General features: G+C 36.1%; 1 protein-coding gene across 1 annotated transcript in view; it reads right to left on the minus strand.

The window, feature by feature from the left end:
• Positions 1-25,117, minus strand: part of ATRNL1 (attractin-like 1) — a gene marked incomplete at its 3' end in the record, with an annotated part of 97,628 nt that overhangs the window by 48,248 nt on the left and 24,263 nt on the right. The window contains exons 8-10 of the mRNA XM_010020651.1: positions 16,509-16,764; positions 7,793-7,976; positions 3,709-3,863 (exon numbers count right to left, since the gene is read on the minus strand). Coding sequence (XP_010018953.1) covers positions 3,709-3,863; positions 7,793-7,976; positions 16,509-16,764 — 595 coding nt within the window. The remainder of the gene's footprint in view (positions 1-3,708; positions 3,864-7,792; positions 7,977-16,508; positions 16,765-25,117) is intronic.

A 25,117-nucleotide genomic window follows, 5' to 3' on the forward strand; every position in this document is an offset into this window, starting at 1 on the left:
AAGTAACTGCAATGTGTGATGGAGCCCTGTTTTCCTGGAGATGGCTGAATACCTGCCTGCAGTGGGAAGTGGTGAATGAATTCCTTGTTTTGCTCTGCTTGCATGTGCAGCTTTTGCTTTTCCTATTAAACTGTGTTCATCTCAACCCATGTGTTTTCTCATTTTTACCCTTCTGATTCTCTTCTCCATCCCACTGAGGGGGATTGTGCAAGTGGCTGTTCAGGGCTTAGCTGCTGGCTGGGGTTAAACCATGACACCTCCCCAAATAGTCAGGTCACATTAATATGAAAAACAGTAAGCGTTTTCATGGATAATAAAAAGCTGAAGCCATCTAGCTATATGACTATGTCACATATAATGAGAGATAATCAAAAGAACTCTATAGCCCAGCTTGAACATAAATAGTATAGGCTCTATCTCGAGGATTCAGCTGGTTTCTAGACAGCACCCATTTTTTACACGACCGAGTATTACATTCCACCCTTTGCAAGGTATCTAGGAAATGTCATACTGATAGCATCATATATTTTTTCTTCCAAGCATTGTTCAAAAACTCATGATACAAAGTAAAATATAATTCTGAAATATACCCATGCCATAATTGTTTAATTTTTAGTAAAATATTTACTGTCTTCTGGAAAAGTATGACTTTATGTAATCCATGCTGTGAGATGGTGGTTTTAATTTGGTGAAATGAATAATACAGGATGTTAAATCTGAATCAAATCCATCTTCATAGAATTATTTTTTTAAGAGTAATTACTACAACAGTTGCCTTGGTATTTTATCAGTTTGGTAACACATGGAGAATGTGACTTGCAAGAAAACATGAATACCATATTAAGTATTGTAATTGACTAGAAAAAACAATATATTGTTCCACTTGGAAAAAAGCATACAACAATTTCTTACATCATTTTCATGAAGTAAGAGCATAAATTCCTGGTGCATGAAAGTCAAAGTTACACTTACTCAGGTTCTGGGATTCATACCATTGATTCTCAAGTGCACATTCTACAAATAAATGTAGACCAATAAGTAATATTATCCTCTAAAATAAGGAGGGAGCTCTATTTCATTAAAAATTAAAACCAGATGTAAACTGAAGTGAGAACAAAATCAATAGCTCACACCACCAGACGCCTACAAGAAGCTACAGAATATGTAATACACGGATACAGTCAAGAAATGCAACTGTTCTGAAAGGGCGTAACTCACATCCCCAGTGAAACTGGCAGGAAATAAGACACACGTGTTCCATGTACTTAATTCACTGATTATTTTTGTATGAAAGCAAATGCATTGCATTGATACCTAAACAGAAAGCCAAAGACCCATCAACTAGTCCTATGAAAAGGATCTTGTCTCACCCTCTTATACCACTGTAGTCAGCTGGTAAATGCTTGTCAAGAATAGATCCAGGCACTATCCACTGGCTATTCTCAATAGGATCATGCATGAGTCCATTTCCCAGACTGCTCTGACACATTCCCCAATTTTTAGCTCCCAGGACAAGTGGCTGTGCTTTTTGGCATGAATACGACCCGTGTGTTTATATTGGTAGCCTATGCATAAAATATGGACATGAACATTAGGGAAGGGAAAAACTATTTATGGTAAGAACAGCAGTGGCAATAAACAAGACAGGAAACAGATATGGAGTCATTAAATTCCCTTAGATTTACAGCCTCCACAATCCTATAGGGAGGCTTTCCCATAACTGCACAGCTCTAATGGTTGGAACCATTCTACAGACTGAAAGCTTACAACCAAGTAGTCTCGCCTTGAGAGTGTCTTTTCCCTTAAACAGTTTTCCTCCAAAGTGTATTCTTATCATATATTTATAAACAACAATCTTTCCTGCTCTCAGCTACTCTCTTGCAAAATTAAATATACCACATCCTTTTATTACCTACTAAAGGCTCCTCATGCTTCAGTTAGCCTTAATGCCACTTGCCATGAAAGAGGCCTGTTTGAGCTTCTCTTTCGTAAACGTGTGTTGCCAAAATTCTACAAACATATCCAGGGCCTTGAGAATGGCATCGGTGCTTCCTCCTTCTTTTCATTAGGACTACATAAGACACTTCTACAGCCACACACCACTCCTGGCTCAGACACATGAGCCACTGTCATTTTCTTCAGTCTGTAGGAACAATTTTTTATCATTCCCTAAGTGTATGGCTTGCACCTTGTTCCATTAGCCATCATCTCATGTCAACTGTCACTTCCAATCATCTCATTCTTCTTGAATGACATTCCAGCCTCCTCCCAGCTGGTTGCCAGCAAATTTCTGTAGGGTCCTTTTGCTACTCTTCACTTTTACTTTTGAACTCAGATAACTGGGAATGAATTCTCTATTTTGACATTTGTACTGCATACTAGCAGGCTTTGGTGCTTCAAAAGTAAACCTTTTTTTTAGCACTATCCTCCTAAGACTATCTCTGTCCATGAAGCTAAGCACAAATAACAGCCATTTTCAGTGCACTATTATCCATGGAAACATGTTTTTATCCTTAACATAACGATACAAATGTATTCTATAGTCTATTATTGCCCTGATGCATTTAATGTAGTTATCTCCCATTAGTCTATACAAGGGAGTATGCCTCAGAATTTTCCTCCTGCTCAGGAAGACTGCTCAAGTCAGACTGTGGGTAAGGTCCTGCTACAAACATATGTGAAACAGACATATACCAATGCAGTTATTCTGATCAAGTAACTTATTTCCTTCTCAAAGGCAGGAATCTTTTAGTTAATACTCTGATCTGAAAGGGACAGGAAGAGACAGGACACAGGGGGGCAATTTGTCAGAGGAAGATACCCAGCAAAACCCATGCATCTCAATCATCAGCCCCAACCTGTGTCTGCTGAGCTACAACTCGTTATCTACCACAATTCATCTCCCAAGAGGTGTTTCTCTACACTCTGCTTCTTGCGGTGTGAACTTGCTCTTCAGCTTGTGGCAGCTCCACTCTTCTCAGTTTCCTGAGCATCACCACCAGCATACCCCCACCTCACCTTTCAGACTGATGCCTACCTTGGCTTTTCCACTCCCTGATTTTCAATTCAGACCCACTGTGGTGCCTTGATACAAAGCACTGAGCAATGTATTTTCCAAACTGCCACGAATTCCAAATCTTTCTAAGAACCTCTCAAGTGCTACTTGTGGGGGAAGTAGTTTTGTTTCAGTTGGGGAGGGGTGGTGTTGGTTTTGGGGGTTTTTGGTTGGCTTTTTTTTGGGGGGGGCGGGGAGAAGGGAGATTGGGGGGGTATGTTGGTTTTGTTTTGGTTTGGTTTCATTTTGTTCTTTTTAATTCCAGCATCATATTTTACTAGTGCTATGTAGCCATTCATTATGAAAAATAAAGCAACTTCTGAAGGTAAAAACCAATAGTGTCTGTGTTCAACACACTTTCATAACACCAAAATGCATCAACTCTTGCAATTCATTTAGCAATCACATACCCACTACTCATACTGTAACACAGTATTAGGCACATTTTTAAAAACTGATCATTTTAGCTACTATGCTTTGCCCCACAAACAGAAAACCTACTATGGAACAAAAAACTGCTTTTACTTTTACAATATAATTTATAAATAACTTGAAGGTGTTTGAGATCAAGACTTTAAAGAATCACATTAGCTCGAGTTGAAAAAGCAACACCATGGTACATAAAACTCAAATGAGAAGAAAACAATACATACCAATATCATATGCAAGGAAGTCAGCAGAAAAACACTTTGCACCATTACTCAGGGAAGTATCATTGTGAGTGTTTCCACCAAATATTAGCATAGCTCCATTGATTAAGACAGCTGAATGAAGATATCTTGCAAAACCACTCTCCTTTAAAATAGTCCTGGGAAATATAACAAATTAATTCACATTAATATGTGCAAACCTGTATAGATATATCAAGAAAGTTTATGATGAAAATAATATAAAATACAATGAAAACACTAAAGCTATTACTCAGCAAATAAGATGAAATATATTCAAATTGTTTCCAAGATTATGAAGTTCCTCTTGTTACAACAAATACATTTAATACTCATTTAAAATGTCATGCTTTTTTAACCAAAAAAAGCTTGTCAAATAATGCATCTGAAATAGCTCGTATCATGTTTACATTCTTCAGAAGTGATTAATGATATGGCAAATTTAAGTCAAAACTGAATGAAAACATTGTTATATTCTATTCTTACATATTCTTAGCCATACTGTGGTTTTGCTCAAGAATGCAATAAAGAATTCTTTAGAAGGCTAAAAGAATCTTTAGACTATCCCAAGTATTGGAAAAGGAGAAACTCTTTGTGTTTATTAATTAATTAAGCACTCAGACCTGGAAAAGAAATTGGTAGAAGTCATTCTAGGTATGATGAAAAACACTTGTGTTGCTTTTTTTATATACATTTTTTCATGCTGACATATTCAATCACACAGAATTTCAGTCCCAAAAAATAAATAAATTTAAAAAAATAGTCCATGCATGTTGAGTCTTCAACCTCTCTTCACTCATTTTAGGCTGTGATGTGCAGTTTGCTTTGTGCCAGGGCAATAACATGGGCCCAGCAGTAGCCAAGAGCTATCAGCGCTGCAGTTTTACAGTGGCAGGTGGAGGGCTAGTAGAAAGAACAGAATACAAGCTTGCTTCAATCACAGCAAATAAACCTCACCAAAGCACAAAGTAACCACTTGTGGGTTTTGCCAGCTTGGATTACTTAAGCAGATCAGCTGTAGACATGTTTGTGAAGAGCTGATTAGGTCACCAGTACAGAATATTATTCACATTCCCCCAATAATCTTCTGTATTTCCAGAAATCTAACAGTTTCCAAGTTTAGACTCTCACTTTCACTTGTGTTACTGCACACTGCTCACACAATTAAACAGTTTTGTCATTCGTTTCCTGTAACTAACATCCTGACTTGACAATCTCTCCTTCCGATTGAATAATACTGTCCTTCTTGAATCATACCGATACAGCACTTGTTCAATATGTTTACATCTTCATAGGATTTGGAGGAGAGAGGGTTTGAAGTATATTTCATTGTTTTGACGTAATGGTGTAAATCAATCAGTAAACTCAAGATACTTTTTTAAGTGACAGGATATAATATGTTTGAACAAGCTGAGAGGAAAGCATTAAACCTAAATTCTGTCATTTAAATAGATTTCTCCCTACCCCTAGAAAGTAACAGCAAATGAAATACTAAACACTAAATGAAAGTAAATGAGATTTTCTTAGTTGCTTAAAAACGTGCTAATTCCTTCAAGCCACCAACATACCCACCAATGTGCTTCTGGCTTAACCAGTTTTTTGTTGTTGTTAAGCGATTAGCATTTTTGTTGTGTAACTCTGATTAACAGACTTTGAAAACAGAACACCACCTAAGTGTGGTTTTCTAACCAAGAATTAGCTTCATACAGAATACTTATGGTACCTACCCAGAAAAATGTGGTATCTGGTTTTGATTCATCAGTTAGCAGTGTACAAAATTGGAAATTACAAGGAAACAGGACAAGACATTATTTTACTGCAGTTATTTTCAACTAGTAATGGAGCAATACTGCTGCTATGTGTTGAAAGAATGATGATATACTAAGAAGATATTGTCTTTGTCTATTTGGACTATAGATTTCTGTCTTTTTCTTTACCAGTTTTCTACAGCTCCTGCCTCCCAGCTTACATTAACTGCTACACATACACTAGGCTCTGTCTCGATTCTCCCGCCTTACAGCTGTCTACATCACTAAAGACTTAAAGAGCTGTACACTGCTCCAGGCAACAGTAATCCCCACAGTTTTTCTTGGGGCTACTCACTTTTCTACTTGCCACCCAACTGCATTGCCCCAGCCCCGGTCGTCACATTGTACAGGGGGTTTTCTTCCCTAATTTTTGCTCATAGTGTGCTGAGTTTCATCCCTTCTGGTAACAGTAACTTTTCCCCAAGATTCAGCGGAAGTGGAAGCATGATACACACCACGTTTGTTAATTTGGCCATGATATCGCTATCCATCATTCATTTCAGCATCACTGATGAGAGCAATCTCCACAACTCCCCAACACACATCAACTCCTTGCAAATTATGTGAGAGTCTCAGCACACTTTATAGTGAATTCATTATTTATGCACATACACATGTATCTGCAAACATTAGGGCATGTCAACTGTACTGGCACCAGGAGCTGCATACAGCAGCATGGTATTATATGGTAATAGAAATACCCAGGAGCCAGCAGGTGCTTCCACTGTTTCAGGCCATTATCTAAGCTCAGCACCACATTGTCATCCAGTTGCCAACTGCAGCAGTATGCAAGTAATGCAAAGCATTGCAGGTATTACAAACACTGTAATTCTCCCTAGTGTATTAGGAACAACGTTCACAGTTGGAATTAAAATTTCAGCCCCTTATATTCCAAGAAACATTAAGCCTATGCCTAATTGATATGAGAAATGAAAATCCACGTGCCACTGAATAAGTAATCAGCTATGTATACCAAGAATTAGTGAAGCACATGAACCTCAGCCAGATCAGACAGAGAAACAGAGAGTGAGTGTGAGAAAAAACAGACACCATGAGGAAAATCAAACATGAGACTGAAAAGAGTCATGTACATGGCCATGAGAAAAGCCATTCTGGTTCCACCTCTTCCTCATACCTCAACATGCCCAGTGGTGTGTCCAGGCTCAGCTGCCTCACAGAGTGCTTTGAATTCTGATTATAAATTGTCACAGGTACAGCAAACAAAGATTTTTTTTACTACCTAAGTGTCATTATTTCATCCTCTCAACCACAGTATAACTGCCTTCTAGTGTAATATTCATGAAACAAAAGATTTAAGTTCTCTACAAGCTGCAGGTTTTAATATAATGAATAAAAATATTCCAATAATTATTATTATACTGTTGAACAGATCATCAAAAGATACAATATCACTTTGTTCTAAGAATAGACCGTAATAAGAAAGTATTAAAATTCCAGCAATTTAAAAATACATTAACAGGGACAAAAAATTCTTGTAAAAATGTTTCCAAGTGCCATGAGTTAGTGACATTCAAAAATTAAGAGCCTCAGTGAAATCAAACCCCCATTTCCAACATCTGAGAGCAAATCTTATGTACTTAAAGTTAAGCCATTAATTCTCAACACAAGTATTAAATTGCAGGAATAAAATGTTCTGTAGAAATAGTTCTTGACCTCAAATCGTCTCTAAGGTAGGAATAAACTTTTAAGGTCACTTCCTATACATAGCATACAAGTACCATTCATAACCTACAATAATCTTGAGGGACAAGGAACTGACAGAAATAGAAAGCCCAAGAACATTAATAACTAAGGATCCCTATACAATACCAGGAATTTTCTCTCTTATTTCTAACAGTTCCATGAAAAATAACCTTGCACAGTTCTTTGATTTCTCTACTTATTTATACAACAGGTACTTGAATGTGCATCAGCAGCATATTCATGCCATGTGGAAACAGTATGCATTTTCTGCATAGCAGTTATTTCTGGATAGGAAACTTTTCTTACTTTATACAAATATATGTGCAAAACTTCCACCCTGCCATTCCTTCCTTGCATAGCTCCATCAGTTTTCTGGCTAAAGTCTATCAATTCATTAATCTGCTGGCCACAATTCTTCCATTTTGTTGCAGAGAATGTACTACTCTGCAACACGCAAAGGACCTCTGCCCACATGACTTTACTAGAACCTTACTCAATGCTTACATTTTCTTTCTCAGTAACATATAATAGTTTCCTACATTATACATCCCACTTACCATGTCCGAGTATTAACTTCGTATCTGTAAAGATCATCCACCAATCCATATTTATTGCCAGGTAATGCTTTGTATCCACCATGAACATAAACAGATTTTGTCAACTCATCATAGACACTCGTATGGCCATATCCACCTTGCACAATTGCTCCTTTTGTTTCTGGTACGAGCCAAGAATTAGACCCTAGAACAGATGGACAAAAGGTTTTAGGTCTACTATTGCTAACACACAATACTAGGAGTTTTAAGTATATAAAACCATTTTTCAGTATAATTCTAAATACAGCAATAGCTTAATTGAATGAAGACATTAGACTATTATCTGCTATTCTCGATTAAATCAGAAATGCACTGTTGTCACAGGTGCCAAGCAGTATCAAATACTCTCCCCATGTGTGAGTTCAGCACACACACAAAGCCAAAAAAAAAAACCAGAACAAAAAACCAAAACAAACCTTTTGGAAAATAGGAAATTAAGGGTTATGATTAATTCTCTCCCAACCTTAACTTTGTCCCACCAGAATGGGCTGATGAGATTTCAGTGCTCCAGCCACTTCAGCTGCGCTAGGAACACCTGTACTCCATCACGAGGAAATTGTCTGGAGAAGCCTGGCAGAAACTGAACTGCTGTGAACTGTGAGAAGCTCAAAGTACACACACATACAGACGCTTTGCTAGCAAACTGTACAGTTATTGAGCTAAAATCAGTTTCCAACTACCACTTCTTAGTTATTTAACTGCAAATATACCTACTCAGTTGCTGAAAACTCACAGAAGGATAATTTGATAGCAGCTCATTAAACTGGCACTTAAATCCACATTTTACATCACATCATTAATAACTGCAAAGAGACACCAGATAAAACCATTCACAATAGCTGTTATTACTGAAGAATAAAACACAACTGGAAAATATTTTACAATAGCAGTAAGAAAAGAGAGGTTAAGTGATCACTTATTGCCTGTGGCCCTGAGATTTCCAATTTTTTTCTTCTCCATCTTCCCAGCTGATGATATATGTCACAAAAAGAGCAAGCCAGGAGGTATTCCCTGTAGAAGCCAGCCTATTCAGGCAGCCAGATCTATGGATGTGAAATGGAAGAAATCGTTCACTTGCAGCCTCTTGAAGTCAGAAGAATAGAAAGTGTGGACAAGAACTTCTAAATTGAAGCAGTCTCCTAATTCCAACCTATATTAGCTGCCATAATGAAGTTATTTATCCAAGGCTAGCACATACCACCACACACATTGCTTCACCTGAGAGTTCAAATTCCATTTCAATTTTTATCTGATATTACGTAGGTGAAAATTATCTTTTTCCTCTGGATTCTTCTGTTCAGTGAAGAGATTCATGACTTTCAGTCAGATTTTTTCTGTGTATGAACATCGATATTTGTGTAATACATTATTTATATCCAACACATTACATTTATCTTATTTACATGCATTTTATTCCAATCTCTATGTTGGGTATTACAAAGCTATTAAGAACTGCAATTCTGAACACAAACATCAAATTTGTACCAATAATACTGCATTTTACACATAAATTACCTTGCTAGCAGATAGATTTACTTGATACAATTTATCTAAGAGGGTTGGTGAGGAGTTAACCTTCAGATACACCTTTCTATCACCAACACCAGGTTGCACAATGGTGTTGATCAAACGCACCATAGAATATTCTGCATTTCATAGGACCAAAGATTCATGGAATGGTTTGGGTTAGAAGGGATATTAAAGGTCATCATATTAAAGGGATATTAAAGTTCCAATCCCCTGCCACAGGCAGGGACACCTTCACCTAGACCAGGTTGCTCCAAGCCCCGTCCAGCCTGGCCTTGAACACTGCCAGGGATGGGGCATCTGGTTTATGCAGCATTACCATCCACAGTAAAACTGCAGCTTTACATGACTTGCGCAGAAATATGAATAACTGTATCTGCTTGTGTAATAGAAACCATGTGCTATAGATAACTATGTAAATTTGAGCAAAAAGGTCCAGCAATAACTTACTGCAATGAGTCAAAAATGGTATTAAGAGTTTCTCCTTTTCCTATTCTAAAATTTAGTTGAGTTTTGAATACCAAAATGGGCATCTACAGTTTTGACAACTTTCACACTTCTGCGGCATCTTGAATATTGCACCATACAGACAAAAATACAATTCTGTCTGAATTTACAGACATTACTATGCATATGATGTGGGTTTTTTTCTAAACAAGTCATTGATATGGATCATCACCTATCTTTTTTAAACAGAAATCCAATTTTTATTGAAGGTATTTACATAATTCTTCTCATACTCAAAGAGATCCCACTCTTTCTATCATTAGATCGGATGAAGTACTCAATTGACCAAATCAGTCATGCAAAACTGCATCATCAATGGCTTAAAAAGCTAAATACAGAAATACATCAATGAATAAACAAGCCAGAGAGAAGAAAATAGGATTTCTTGTTTATTTCCAGATTTCAATTTGTAATTCTAATAGTGTAAAAATAAGGTCAAATGAATTTTGAAATAAAAACACACAAAAAAGAAAATCATTCCAGTAAGAGGGGCTTCTACTTTTCATTTCTAATCTGACATTTTTCATCAACATCTGGGCAATTTTCCAGAGAATTCTACCACGTAAAGTTTCTCTCACAATGCTTATGCAAGTCACTGTGATAACTTCAGATAATTGCATCTGTCAGATGCTAAAGTGCTGGACATTGCTACAGCCTGCAATATTCTGGTCACCTTTGTCAAACAGAATGATACACCTCATGTCCAGCTTTCCCTTCCAGGAGACCGATCAAGTGAAAGAGAAAAGGCATCTACCAAAACATGTAAAGAGGAAAAGAAATTACAGCTGAGATGATAGAAGCTGAACTCACCAATTTAATGAATTGAAGCTGGGGATATGACTCCATTGCAAACTTTTGACAGACACAGCAAGTGAAAATGCAGGCTCAGTGGCAGGCATTTCAAACAAAGCTGGTTAGATATTACCAACGAATAGCAACCACGGTGCTGACATTAAAGATTAGAGGGAAGAGAGAGGATCTGTACAATTACAGACCTTAATCTCACCTCAGTAACAGGCAAAAGATTAGGACAAAGTTGGGTTGGTTTGTTTTTTTAAAAAGGATAAATAAAAAAAAAAATGTTGAAATAATGGGAAACTCTTTCACTAAACAACATAAATGTACCAAACCATTTACACCACCTTTAACTAAAAACCAGTTTTCTACAGAAGGAAGAGTAGGTGTTCTCAGTATCTGAGCTTTAGTAATATCCTTACTATGGTGTCATATTGGGAAATTGGTAAATAAACCATTATAAAACCTCTGCAGCAAGTCCAGGGGAGGGCCACGAGGATGATAAGAGGACTGGAGCACCTCCCGTATGAAGACAGGCTGAGAAGGTTGGGGCTGTTCAGCCTGGAAAAGAGAAGGCTGCGTGGAGACCTTATAGCAGCCTTCCAGTATCTGAAGGGGGCCTACAAGGATGCTGGGGAGGGACTCTTCATTAGGGACTCTAGTGGTAGGACAAGGGGTAATGGGTTTAAATTTAAACAGGGGAAGTTTAGGTTAGATATAAGGAAGAAGTTCTTCACAGTGAGGGTGGTAAGGCACTGGAATAGGTTGCCCAAGGAAGTTGTGAATGCTCCAACCCTGGAGGTGTTCAAGGCCAGGTTGGACAGAGCCTTGGGCGACACAGTTTAGTGTGTGGTGTCCCTGCTCATGGCAGGGGGTTGGAACTAGATGATCTTAAGGTCCTTTCCAACCCTAACTGTTCTATGATTCTATGATTATAGAATGGGACTTGAGCACTGAAAATGAAGCAGCAACGAACAGTGTTGAGAGGTGCTGGGATTATTAGGGAGATTTCTTAAGTATCAGAATGGGTGCTTTTTATGACATTGTCACAAATTTAATGTGCAATAATTGCAAAAATTTAGACACCATCAGTTCACAGAAGCAGCAGAAAAACGTGCAGAATGAACTGGATGATCTTGGCTACAAGAAAAAAAATTGATTGAAATTCAACAATGACTTAAAGATACTGTGCCCTGGGATTAGCAACTTGAACTTCTATAAAATGGAACCTCATCAGTTGATAATGACTGAGAAGAATGAGTAGGAGCACTGCTTCACCAGGGATAGTCATTAATGACTTTCTCACGGATGCAGTACAAATGTCATTTTACTACCTACCAACTGAGGTGTTCCCAATAAAGTAGGATTAAAGTTTAGTTAGCCAGGCACTGGTGAAATCTCACCTAGAATATCCCAAAGGCTTTATTATTCATCCACATTCAAGAGAGATGAACTCCTTGTGGAAGAGGTACAGAGATGAACTATTAGAATGACAGCAGAATAGATGAGGTTGCCTTAATTAGTCTTGCAAAAGGGAGGACTGGTATCTATAAATATAACTCAACGAGAATTCTAGGAAGGAAGACAAGCTGCTTATATTAAACAATGTATCACCCAGAAAACAAGTGAATATAAACAGGTCATTGATAAAGGTAGTCTATGAATTAGAAGATGCCTAGACACTAAAATTATAACCAATTTTCTAACGGCACTGTGAACAAAATCCAAACTGTATAAGATTAATCCTCATAGATTTTTGAAAGGAATTATGAAATATGGTGTTTACATTTAAAAAGCACTGATTTTGATGGCCAAGGTGATAAATTTCAGTCTTTTGCCCACAGGAAGTTAATCACATCCAAAGATGTAACACTATTCCATCATCAAATAATGAAAGGCAAGAAAACAGAAAGAAACAAAACACTGTTTCTTGCTTTCTTTTTCTCCAATTCATGTCATTGTATGAAACAGGGATGGCCAAATCAAGACAAACTGCAAATTTGAGCAATAATAATTTTTATCATTCAAAACAGAATAATTAAAATAGCATTTTAAGATAAGGTTGTTTCTAAAAAGATGTTTGAAAAACAGTATTTCTTAATATAAAGTAATAAATCCAGTAAGAATCCACGGAAAGTTAGACACATTGGCCTGATCTGTCCTTAAGACAGACTGGGTAAAAAGAATATAGAATCACAGAATGGTTTGGGTTGGAAAGGACCTTCAGATCATCCAGTTCCAACCCTCTGCCACGGGCAGAGACACCTCACACTAGACCATGTTGCCCAAGATTCTGTCCAGCCTGGCCTTGAACACTGCCAGGGATGGAGCATTTACCACTTCTTTGGGCAACCTGTTCCAGTGCTTCAGCACCCTCACAGTAACGAACATCTTCCCTATTTCTAACCTATATACTCTATATCCAAGAAGCACGTAAGTGTGGCATCTTCATTTCATTGCAGTGGCAAACTTAATTTTTTGAGCAACCATGAAGCTTATGATAACTTCAAGACAAAACACATGTTGCATCGTAGGGCCATTTCTTTTAAGGCTATTTCAAAGAAACATTTTTAATCAAAAGCAACCTATAACCTACTTCTAAAGTCATAATAAAATTCAGCCCAGAAGACAAAATGGTATGCTGCTAAACCAAACAGAACTCTTCTTAAAAAAATAACATCACATAGGACTTATTCAGAAGTTCCTTAATATATAAGGAGATTTACAAACCTCACCTAAAACAAAGCATCAGTATTATATTCACCTTGAGAATCACATTGAGATTCTTAGAAGGTTTATGAGGTATTGCTAACCTAAAGGGAAATAAATTTCTCTGGGGAGTAACCCAGAAAAGCTTTATGGTTCAAGTTAGTAAAATCATTCACATAATTCCCATACCAGGATTTATTGATTCCTCAAAAGTCATAAGTCTGGGTATAGCAAGAAAGGACAACAGGAAGCTCTTTTGTTCCTGCAAACCACCACACCTTTGGAGTAGAAATTATTTCCTGTGCTTTTCTATGGTGAAAATCTGCCTGCAAACCATGCCTAATTCTTCTAGAATTTCACCCGGATAGAACTTACTTCCTCCACCGATCAGACAGTGTCAGAGAAATTTTCAGACCCTGCACACATTTGATTCATGTATTTTGTTACCAAGAACTACATAACTGAAAAGCTAAGGAATCCACAAGTAATTAAAACCCCTTTAGAAGTTTCTTGACCTAGACCCCATGGAAATCAGGGTCACAGTAACTGAAGAAAGCTTTAGCACCACCTATAAGGTTCAAAGTTCATTACCAGGACTGGATCACTAGATGTTGCAATTCATATGAACCAAAACCTAAGTCACCTCTTTCTACACCTCTTTCTTTCCATAGGCACCTGGTAAATGCTTGAAAAATAGCCTGCATTAGGACTAGAAGTCATGGCTGATAACATTTTAAAAGAACAAAGCAGTACCATTTGAGATGGCTGGACTTGATGATCTTAAAGGTCTTTTCCAACCTCGTGGATTCTATGATTCTATGAAATGTTAACACAGTCTGCGCTTTAAGAGAAAGCACAAAGAGAAAAAATTGGACTTTAATCTTTCTTTCCATAATGCCCTTCTTTAAAAAATATTCTTTCCTATTCAGGTGGGTTCACAGAAATGCTTTTATCACTTCCTATGTCTTTTAAAGTTTGGATTCTGAGCTGCTGAAGTCCCCCAGAAAAACTAGTCATGCTTAGTTCAAACCACCATCTGGAATTTTATGGTTAAAAATGATCCCACAGCTGCAAAACTGTAGATAAATGTTACAGCTGACACAATTCAGGAAAATTTGCCACAAAATTCATTTAACTTAGAGGGGAGGGAAAGGAAGGAGATGCAACGAGGTAAAATGAAACATGGGAATTAGCCACAGCAGAAATGGTTGTTACAGCATTATAGACCATGTTCTGCAAAGGTTCACATGCACCAATAATCCTTTATCACATCAGTAGACTCACTGAAATCAATGGGTTTCAACAGTAACACCCTCTATTTTTTACGAGTTTACTTTATATTTGATACAAGTGAACCATATTTTCTCTATCAAACTAAATTTCTCACTAGCATGTGATGAAACTATCTCCTCAGAAGGGAGGCATAAAAACAATATAATAATTCAGACCCATAATAATAATTGCCAGAGAAAAAAGTGTTTTCTCCTACTCAAAGCTTATTGCCATGGTATGAAAGGTTTGGGGGGAGGGGTGTTGGTGTTTGTCTTGTTTCTTTTAAATATGCTTACTTATAATCTGTTTAATAATCCTCCACAAACATAGTTTTAACATTTTAAAAGATTAAAGTAAGAACAAGTTATATATATTTCAATAATAAGGCCTGCAATAAAATCTGCCAGAAAGAAAATATTACACTCCAAAGTGAACCGTGTGCTCCTTTTCATAACATAGAATAATACTAGTACTTCTACTCTGGACTAAAGAAGCGGCATGTTAAGAAGCAAATAATTAATTCAAAGTTCAAATAATTCTATTCAGAGTAATAGACATTACAGGAACTGAGGATGCAGAAAAACAGAACAACATTTTTGTCTTCAAGAAAAAAAATTCTGATAGCTTAAAAAAAACTTTGAGAAATTAAGTGTTTGTAAAAACTGCATTTTAATAGTTAAAAAAAAATCATAGAATACTGTCATGAAACATCATTCTAAGACCATAGTTTTATAGTAGTTCAATGTGGTTCAATCAAATTTTGTGGATAAAGCACATAATGGTGCTGCTGCTCTTATTCCCATTCTCTTTCATCCCTTTTTCAACACAGTTCTAAAATTACAACAGTGCCACCAGAGCTAATGCCAGGAAGCACAAGAACCTGCTGAGTTTTGAAGGGATTTCCCCTGCCTGTAAATCTGCTTAAACAGTGTTTATATACATATGTATACAGGCCAAAAAAGTTAAATGGAACAGTTAAAAAATTCTTATGCCTTGACATGTATTTCTTTTAAACTTTGTATTCTGCATTCTGTGATTGCCGAAATAACTGAGGGACTCAGATCAATTCTATAGAAAACAAGGAATCCTAAAAAGTAAGAAAGTGTTATAATTTTAATTAGGAGGCATATAAACATACCTTTAAAAGTACCAGAAGCTATCGAATCTCATGTTTATTCTATGGAAATTATATCTTAGATGTCCTATGTGTCAGAAAAGAATATCTTTGTTTATTTAATTCTAATATTGAAAATCACTCCTAGGAAAAGCTTAGAGTTTGCAAGGGGAATCCCAGACAGCCCTGGCAGGTTATTTACAAAACTTAGTGTTCACTTTCTCTTATTTCCTCTAGAAGCACCATGTATACACTTTAGAGAGAACCCTACAGACAATGAAGTTACTACAATTCAAAAAACCAGAATGAAAGTTTTACGGCACCGTTAACCTTCAAAATAAACAAGAAATTTAAGTAAGCACTTACACTGTATTCTGTTTTGATGTTTCTGATTTTCACTCTACTTATTCTTTTTTACTCTATCTACTCTGTAGTAAAAACTGTAAGTCTGTGGTAAAAAAAGGTAAGTTTTATCACAACAATAACCACAATGTGGAATTTTTGGTTTCAACCTTTACCGTGGCCATGTACATAATAATATATAGCCAAAGCCATTACACTCAAGCATGTATGAAATGCCACTGCTTGACAAGAAATTGATCTACATAATTGGAAAGAAAAAAAAAACCAAAATGAGGTTATAGTTTGCAAAATAAAATTTTAATGTTGAAAACAGCAGTGTTCTTCACTTAGGAAAAAAGTATCAGGAATTTTTTAATCAGTATGTGATAAAATTATCTGAAAGTGACTTACTGATGTAGTATTCTTGCACAATGCTTGTGTAACCATATATGGCAGAATATCCAAAAATTATAATCATAACCACGTCTCTGCTGTCCAGCTCTACTATGTGTGCTGAATGACCTTCCACAGCATATTGCTGGCCATGTACCAGTACTGCAGGAGTTCTGGCACTCCACGTTTGACTGTGTATGTTGAAAATCCACAGCTCATCGGTAACGTTGCCATTATTTGCTTCAATTTTGCCTCCATACATGTAGATGTCTTCCTGTAAAAATTGGAAGGGAGAGAAGAGAAAGCAAATAATGGATTACAGAAAGATAACATCTGAACTACGTATTTCTGTCCTGCATAATATTTCATAACTGAACAATCTGATTTCTATCTTAACGCTTAATCTTACATTGACCAGCTCAGTATCAGACACTAATCCCAGGCAACGATATTTAAACTAAACCAACAATGATGATAAGGAGACTATTTCTCTGAAAAATAAACCTAGACATGAAAATGACACCAAAATGAATCTCAACTGGATTACTTCAAGCAGAAAAACTTTAATTACATGGCTCTTCTAATCCATCCTGCAGCATTCTATTAAAAAGGAAAAAAAATTAAAGCCACTAAACAGAAAGGATATTATATTGTTTTCTTAAGGAACAGTTCACAGAACTAAATGTGATTTTTCATACACAGAGTCCATGGGGATTTCATTCAGCACATGCAGAAGAGAGCACATTCTTTCCTAACAGCAAAGTAACTTAAGTCCTGAGAAAATTCACAGTCATCAGAGCCCAAAGAAAAGGGACAATGTTTATATAGCATCCTCTTGGGCACATTCACTAAAATCAAATCCCATAGGGAAGTACTTTGAGTTCTTTAAAAGGGATGCAAAACAGATTTTCTAGTCTTCATGAACCACATACCTCAAACAGCAATGCCATCTGGTTTGATAAGTCATGAAGGATTTACTTAAATATTGACTGAAAGAAAATCCTACTAAATCTCAGACCTCATCTAGAGTTGCAAACCAAGGCATACGAAGTCACAAAACAAATTCCAGCTTGTTAGTTTCACAGACTGCCTCAAGGACAGTTTATCCTGGGTAGAAAAAATTACCTCTGAGAATAATTAGTCTTTGCTGGGACATATTAGAACACGTCCCATCTGCATGGTGTTTGTACAGTTTGCAGTTGTCTTCTGCATACTACAATGCAATATTCTACCCTGAATTCAGTCTTACCTGGCTTAAAAAACAAAAAGAAACCACCCCAAAAAACCAAAACAAAACAAAAAAGAAGGTGCAGGCTTAGGACATTTGTCAAAGTTTTGCTTGGCATGGAATACTGAGCCTCAGAAAATGAGACTAGGAAATATAGTAAGACATAAGGTAAGATGTCTGGATCAACCATGCAGAAATTTCAGACTTGTACAAGTTGCTGATGGGATCTAAATAGAAATGTAAACTGCATGCTATTATCACCATACATGTCAAGGAAGATGAACTCAAACACAGGCATGTCAAATATCAGTAGCATAACAATCTATTCAGTGCAGCAAAATAAAGGTTTGTGAGGGTTATAATGCCACAAATAACTCCTATGGTTGATGGTAAACCACAGAGTCCAGGACCACATGAAAAACTTCCTCATTACTCAGACTAGGCAGTAAATGACTGACAAAACTGTCTGACCTGTTTTCAAGAGTACACTTGAAATTTCTGCAAGTTTCAACTGTTTTGTTTTGTTTTCATTTGAGGCAGGTAAACATTTCATGATTTGTAATTTCAATCATTTCTATGCAGTGATACTCTTATCTATTACTCTTATCTATTGGACTAGCGGTGTATGAACAAAAGATGTTCACATCCTTCAGTATGAACTTGCAGTAGGATTAGATACTGTGTGTCTGAACACATTCTTTTTCCATGAGACAAAACAACATTTCAAACAGCATGCTGAAGACCCATAAAAGTCGTAAGGAGGCTGTGCCCTGATTCAAAGGCATGGCTCGAACAAGTATCCTTCTTAAAATGATCCTATATGGCTCATCCATTACACGGCCACAGAGATCTCAAAAGGCAAATCAGCATCTCTAAGACATTACATGAAATATTTATTTCTTTATATTTAAATGCAGATAGCAGACTACAGCAGAAAGAGGGAGCTAATTAGGGAGTTGCAGGTGCTGTATAACAGTACCTGAAAAAAAAGATTTGACATTGAGGAAGACACTACACAGAAAAAAAAGGTGACCTAAACAGCTGCATGAACTTTGAAATGATTACTCAGACAGCTGACAGTAAGAAAGTCCTCCTCGTAGTTCTGCTTAAATGATTCGAAGTTCAGATAAAAGAACACTCCTGTGAGAAGCAATCTTTATAAATGACACAGCAGATCCTGTACACAAAACTATTCACAGAGAAAAAGACGAGAAGGTCATGACAACTGCTTTATCAACCACAAAAACAGATTTAAGTAAGCTTCGCTAAGGGCTATTTCTGAGATGAAGCAGCTCCTAGTGCTGCTGAAAAAACACTTTAAAAGTTAGTGATGATCAGCTGAACACAGAGAAAGAAAGGCTCATAGAGCACAGTCAGTAGAAAAAAATACAGACTGACAACAAAACATTACATGCATAGTTATACAGGACAAAACCCAACATCCTAGGCACATAAAGGTGGACATTTATCTGGAAAGCCTAATCAAGAAGAGATTGTAGGAAGGACACAAGTGCAAATGGTCCTAAGCAGCCTAAAGATTTTGGAAAAAAAAGAACAAATCCCATTATAAACTTACACTACCTTTATAACTTACTTAGTTCCTTTGCCCTTGGACAGGCTCTGTTCTCTACATCATATCTCAGTGTTAATACTGATTTAGTACATCATATAAGTGCAGTAATTCAGGATTTTTCTAAAACTTATCATAATTTTATTCTTTAGACTTTGCAATTTTTCATATTTCTTAATAGAACAACACTTATCAACTGCTTTGACTGTACCCAGGAATGTCACCCTGTTATGCAAATCTTGCCTGCATTCCAAAAGAATCTTATCTGGTAGTTACCAAAAAAAAAAAAAAAAAAAAAAAAAGATGTAAAGGAAATGCAATAAGAGGGTAATTTATAATCCATTCCTAATGAATTGGAAGTAAATTAATCATGTTAAAATAACTATGTAATTTTCATTTTGTATTTCTCAACTGAGTTATGGCTATACAGTAGTAAAGTTTCTCCCTCAAACAAGTTCACTGCCCTAATTCTTATTTAAATCTAAGCTGTTCCTGAAAATGTGGCCAAAGAAATGCTATCATAAACCACATGAACAGTCATTCCCAATTTTCTTGACAGAAGACTATCCATCTTTTTGTCTCCCCTAGACTGTACCCATGATTTAGTATATAAATTAATTTTATGTAAATTAACAGGACTCAAAAATCCTGAAGAATTTTTGTTCTCTGATTACCTGAAATTTCTAACAGTTTAGTCAAATCTTTAAGAAACTTCTGGATTATTTTTTTTTCCCCAAGTGAAATATAAGTAAGACTCAAAAAAAAGTCATCTAGCGATAACCTACTCACCACAAGCCTGTTTTCTGCATTCAATGCATGCCACCTCATTTAGGACTGTCTTATACCTCCTCTTCCTTTCCCCATACCATTACCTCCTATAATAGAGTGACAACATCAAGACCATTCTTCTATGTGTTACATCAAAAGAATAAAAATGAATAATCAACTTCTCCACTTGATCCAATAATCCTCCTATTAAATGAGGACAGACAGACTGGAAAGCAATTTTCACTTAACTCCTCCTCTTGCAGCCTGCTTTATTATTCTTAGCTTACTGTGGAACCATACTCTCCCTGAATAACAACCTGAGTAACAATCTGCTAAGTTACTGTTACCTAAGCTTCTCAACAGCACCAAATTCAAGTTCAAGACAGTAGATACTGCAGCAATCCATATGTCAGAAGGTTAGCCTAACCAAGAGTGCTGTTACTTTATTTCTTCATTATTTCCAGTTTTCCATATTGTTGCTGGCTATAGTTAACAGGTATCAATTCATGGAAGAATTCAATGAAGTCACTTCCTACAGATCTTAAAAAACATGGTTTTTTTCCTGGACTGCAACAGCATGCAAAACATAGGATAGGAAAATAAGGTATGGTTGCTTTCGGCAGAAATATAGAATTTGAGATTTACTTGTTTGCATGAACATTTCTACATTTACCAGAAAACTAGACTGAAAAAAAGCATGCAAATAAGACTGACAGAATAGAGCTTTAAAACTGCTGAAGGTATAAGCTAGAATTTTAGCAGAGATGTCAGTCTGATCTTTTGTACGTTTAATATTTGGACTAAACATATTAGAAGGAAGGAGTAAGTAATGGAGACTGCATAGAAAAGTATTAATTAAGCATCTGCTTTGAGACCCACTAGACATAAACACCACAATGCTTAGACCTCCACTTTCAAACCAGGTGGAATATAATGTTGAAACATCAACATGACAGAAATATCACACTTTTACATAAAGGAACCAACCTCTTGAGTAAGGTCTACTTAACTGAAGAGGAACTCTTAATAGGCTTTTATCTAGACCACATGCAAAAAGTGTGTGACAGGTCATCTTACCTACTTCTCATACACTTCTGAGGTTTGCAAATCAGAAATTAGAAAGCAAGGTGTGTAGAAGACATAATTGGAAGTCATAAAATCATAAAACTATGCTATTTGATGCAATTATTAATAGAAAATACTATGTTCCAAAATACAATAGCCAACAAATATAGGCTTTAATAGAATAATAATAAACCAACTGGTGAAATATTTGACTCACTGATGTTAAAGCAGAAAGTTTTTACTGCTTTGTTTTGAATAGACTGATATTTTTATATCAGAAGATATATACAGACTCAGTACTAATATCAATTAATTTGGAAAAGAAATCAAAACAATCACCCTTTTTTAATAAAGCTTTAGAATTGGAAGTAACATTAATAAAACTCAAATGAGCCAAATTAAATTTGACTACATATAAAATGGCCCATATACTGGAAAACATCTTTACAATTACTACGATGTCGGCCTGCCTGTTTGCTTCATTCCTATTGCCAGACTCAAAGGAAACAAATCTCAATGCCCAATCATCCTTCTAATCACTTGGGAACCCTAGCAATAGCTTAATTATCGGGTTGAATGCTGTGATACAACCACAAGTTCACTATCAAGTAAGCTTCCAGCAGCGACCATACACACCTTGTATGCAACTCCCTTTCTACCTTATTCCAGGGATCTAGTATTTTCCAATTTACTGTCAAACTCCCTACCTAGTCACTGTTTAGCAAAGCCATATGTACTTACTTTCAAAACCTCACAAGCCATTTCCTCCAGTCTCTTTATAATCCCATTTCTTATATGAATTATTTCAAAGTATGCGGACATTTTTCAGTATCAAGATGCCAGAAACTATATACAATCTTTGAGAAGAACCAATTGCTATCAAAGATGGTAGGACTTTTCCAATAACCATTATGAAGAAGCACAGAAGGGAAAATGATCCAACAGTTTAGTTGGTCTAAAAGCAAGAACACTTTTATACTCTTCTCGTCTATATATGCATAAAAAGTCTTAGTCACTTGTTATAACTATACATCAGTGGGAGTCATCTGATCTTTCTTTCTTCAGAATAAAGTAGTACAGTACTTCTATTTTAACTAAAGAAGCTTTCTGAGGAAAATGGGCACAGTAACTTATTTCATTCTTCACAGAGTCAATCATCTAGCTTCAATTTACCTTGCACCACAATCGGGCAATACTAGCTCTGTGCTCTCAATCCAGTCTAGCACTAGGCTTTGAAATCTCAGGAGCTCAAGTCAAAAACTTAATCTAATTTCTTCTCTGTGGCTATTTTTTTCCCCAGCTATAAAGGAAATGTTACACAATGACTAGTACACAGCTGAAAACACAGCTCAAAGCTGCCATCTCTAGGTATTACTCTTCACACTAAATTATTTTTCTGGGTTTTTTTTTTCTAGAGACTGAACATCTGAAAGGAAAAATATCAAGTCTACCTTAACAAGAACTTACTGGAAAAGGATGTACTACTTCTTCTTGAAATTTCTTAAATGATCGTCCACTACATTTTGGCCCATGCAATTCTGTTATTTGACCTAAGTATATGCACATATGAATTATATGACATGAGTAGTGCGGTGTCCACTATTAGTGAATTCTAATTACTAATTAATATGTGCCTTTAACAGCAACAGCTTCTTCATTACACACTTGCTTGTAGCTTTCATTAATATTAACAAGAGTGGCATTTCCTCACTGATATCCAAAAGGACTCTGGCTTAACACAGGTCTATTGTATTTAATATCTGCTGCTAAAAGTAGCTCTAAAATGGTTACTGTATAGTCTGGAATATCTCAAGAAAATATTAGCAGTGTCAAATAAAAAGGTTAAATGATATTTTAAGCCTTTATTCTGAACTGATAAATGATACATTACTTGAATGTTTCTCAACTAAAAGGTCCACGTTCTACAAGTACTGTAATAAGCAAAGATACCGGTCAGAAAGATCTGACCTTTCAAAGAACAGATAATACATTAGTAATGAGTCAGGAAACTGACAACATGAAAGCAATTTTTGAGTTGATGTTGGGGCACGCACAGAATCTAGTTCATATTACTACTGAAAAACGCCTCTACAATATTAACCATGCCATATACAGTTTCAACATCTCTGGAAGAATAATAATAAAGGAGGACTATATAAAAGGAAGACTGATGACAAAGAGCAACTGAAAGGTACAACTAAAAGGATAAAATCTTTATTGACAATACGAAGACATTTTAAGGACATCTGCTCAGATCATATGAATGCTTCTTGTTTATAAATCCTTTCCACTACAAGTAAGTAAATAAATAAAGTTTGACTTAACAAGAGGATTATGAAGACTGCTAGAAGAAAAAATATACTTCAAAATAAAGGTTAAAAAACTCCAGCAGATTAAACCACTGAGAAATAGAAAGTCAAGCCATGAAACAGTTTAATGAGCTGCCTGCAGAATTTATAGATAAATAAGGACTACACATAATAAGTACTAATACATCATTTTTCAAATGCATTAGAAATACAGCTAACTAGATACTTTGTGGTGCCAAGAGACACCAATAGATACAACAAGGAGTATTCCGAGAAGATAAATCGGTAGCAATAAAATGAAGTTAATTTTCCTGTGAGAGTTCTTCATGGTAGACTTCAGAGGTATTTTCACAGCAGAAATCAGTAACAGAAGCTTATAGTAAAAAAACAAAACTGACAGAACAATCAGCAACAAGTCACCAGGATCAGTTCTGAAGGAACTGAAGAATAAAAAAGATGACCCTTCCCTGTAGTTTGTAAATCCCTCCTTAAAAATGTGTCAGTACCAGAAGACTGCAAAGCAACAGGCATAAAGGACAGAACTCAGTGAACGAATGGATAAGACAGGCAGACAGAGGAAAAGTCTAACAGCTTCTGAAATGGGAAGTTTTATCTTGCAAATCACTGGATTTTCTTGAAGGAATCAAAGGTCTGGTTGAGAAAGTTACCTGGAATTCCCAAAAGATGCTTGGTAACATTCTTCATGCCTTAAAGAAACTAAGAGGCTCTGGGAAAAGCAAGGCAGATAACACAAGGCTAAAAATAACTCAATAAATAAAGGTTTTGGGGAAAAATGGTTACTTCTTAAATGCATAGAGGTCATTAACGGTGTCCCACAGAGACCTACATTTAGTATTTGTTTGTTCAACATACTGACAAGCCATCTGGCACAGGAATGAATGGAAAAATGACAATGTTTTTTGACAATACTGTGTTACTCAAGATAGCTGAGATAATGCTCAAAAGCAAAGAATTAATTGCAGGAGAATCTCATAACACTGAATGTGCAATATGAAGACGAATAAAAGCATAAATAAGTGTTCACATATATAAGTATGAAGTGAAGCATACGCATAAAAACATGATACAGTGGTTTTTAATTGACTAGAATGAGATCTTGAGATTAACTGATACCTCTGTGAAAATACCATTTCAAAGCCAACAGTAGATTTTCAAAAAGCTAAAATACCATTCAGAATTAGTACGAAAAAATTAGACCTCTGATGTACCGATACACTAAAGACTTTGATTCCCTGTATTTCAGAAGGGATATTACAGAACTAGAAGAGGTAAAGGCAATAATGCAATGTTATCCAAGGTATGTAGCTTCTTTCTAGAAGATTATTAAAAATACAAGGAATTCTCAGTATGAAAAGGATATGATGGACTCACAGAAACTCATGAGTGGTTCTGGGAACGTAAATGGAAAATAAGTGGCAGGGATTATCAAAATTAAACCAGATAGTACCAGTTTCCCAAAAGGGCGTATTTCTTTACAAAATACACTGGAATTTTTTAGGCACAAGATAGTATCAATGCTAAAATAAATAGATGGTCCAAAAATTCAAGAACACCATACATATGGATTTGTAATCTTTCCACAAAAATACTATCCTATATCAGGAAATCCCAGGTGCAGACTAGGACAGTATTCTGAGGAAGCTTCTAAATACTCTAGTAATTCTTT

The sequence above is a fragment of the Nestor notabilis genome, unplaced genomic scaffold (assembly GCF_000696875.1).
Source record: "Nestor notabilis isolate BGI_N333 unplaced genomic scaffold, ASM69687v1 scaffold1250, whole genome shotgun sequence".
NCBI lineage: Eukaryota > Metazoa > Chordata > Aves > Psittaciformes > Psittacidae > Nestor > Nestor notabilis.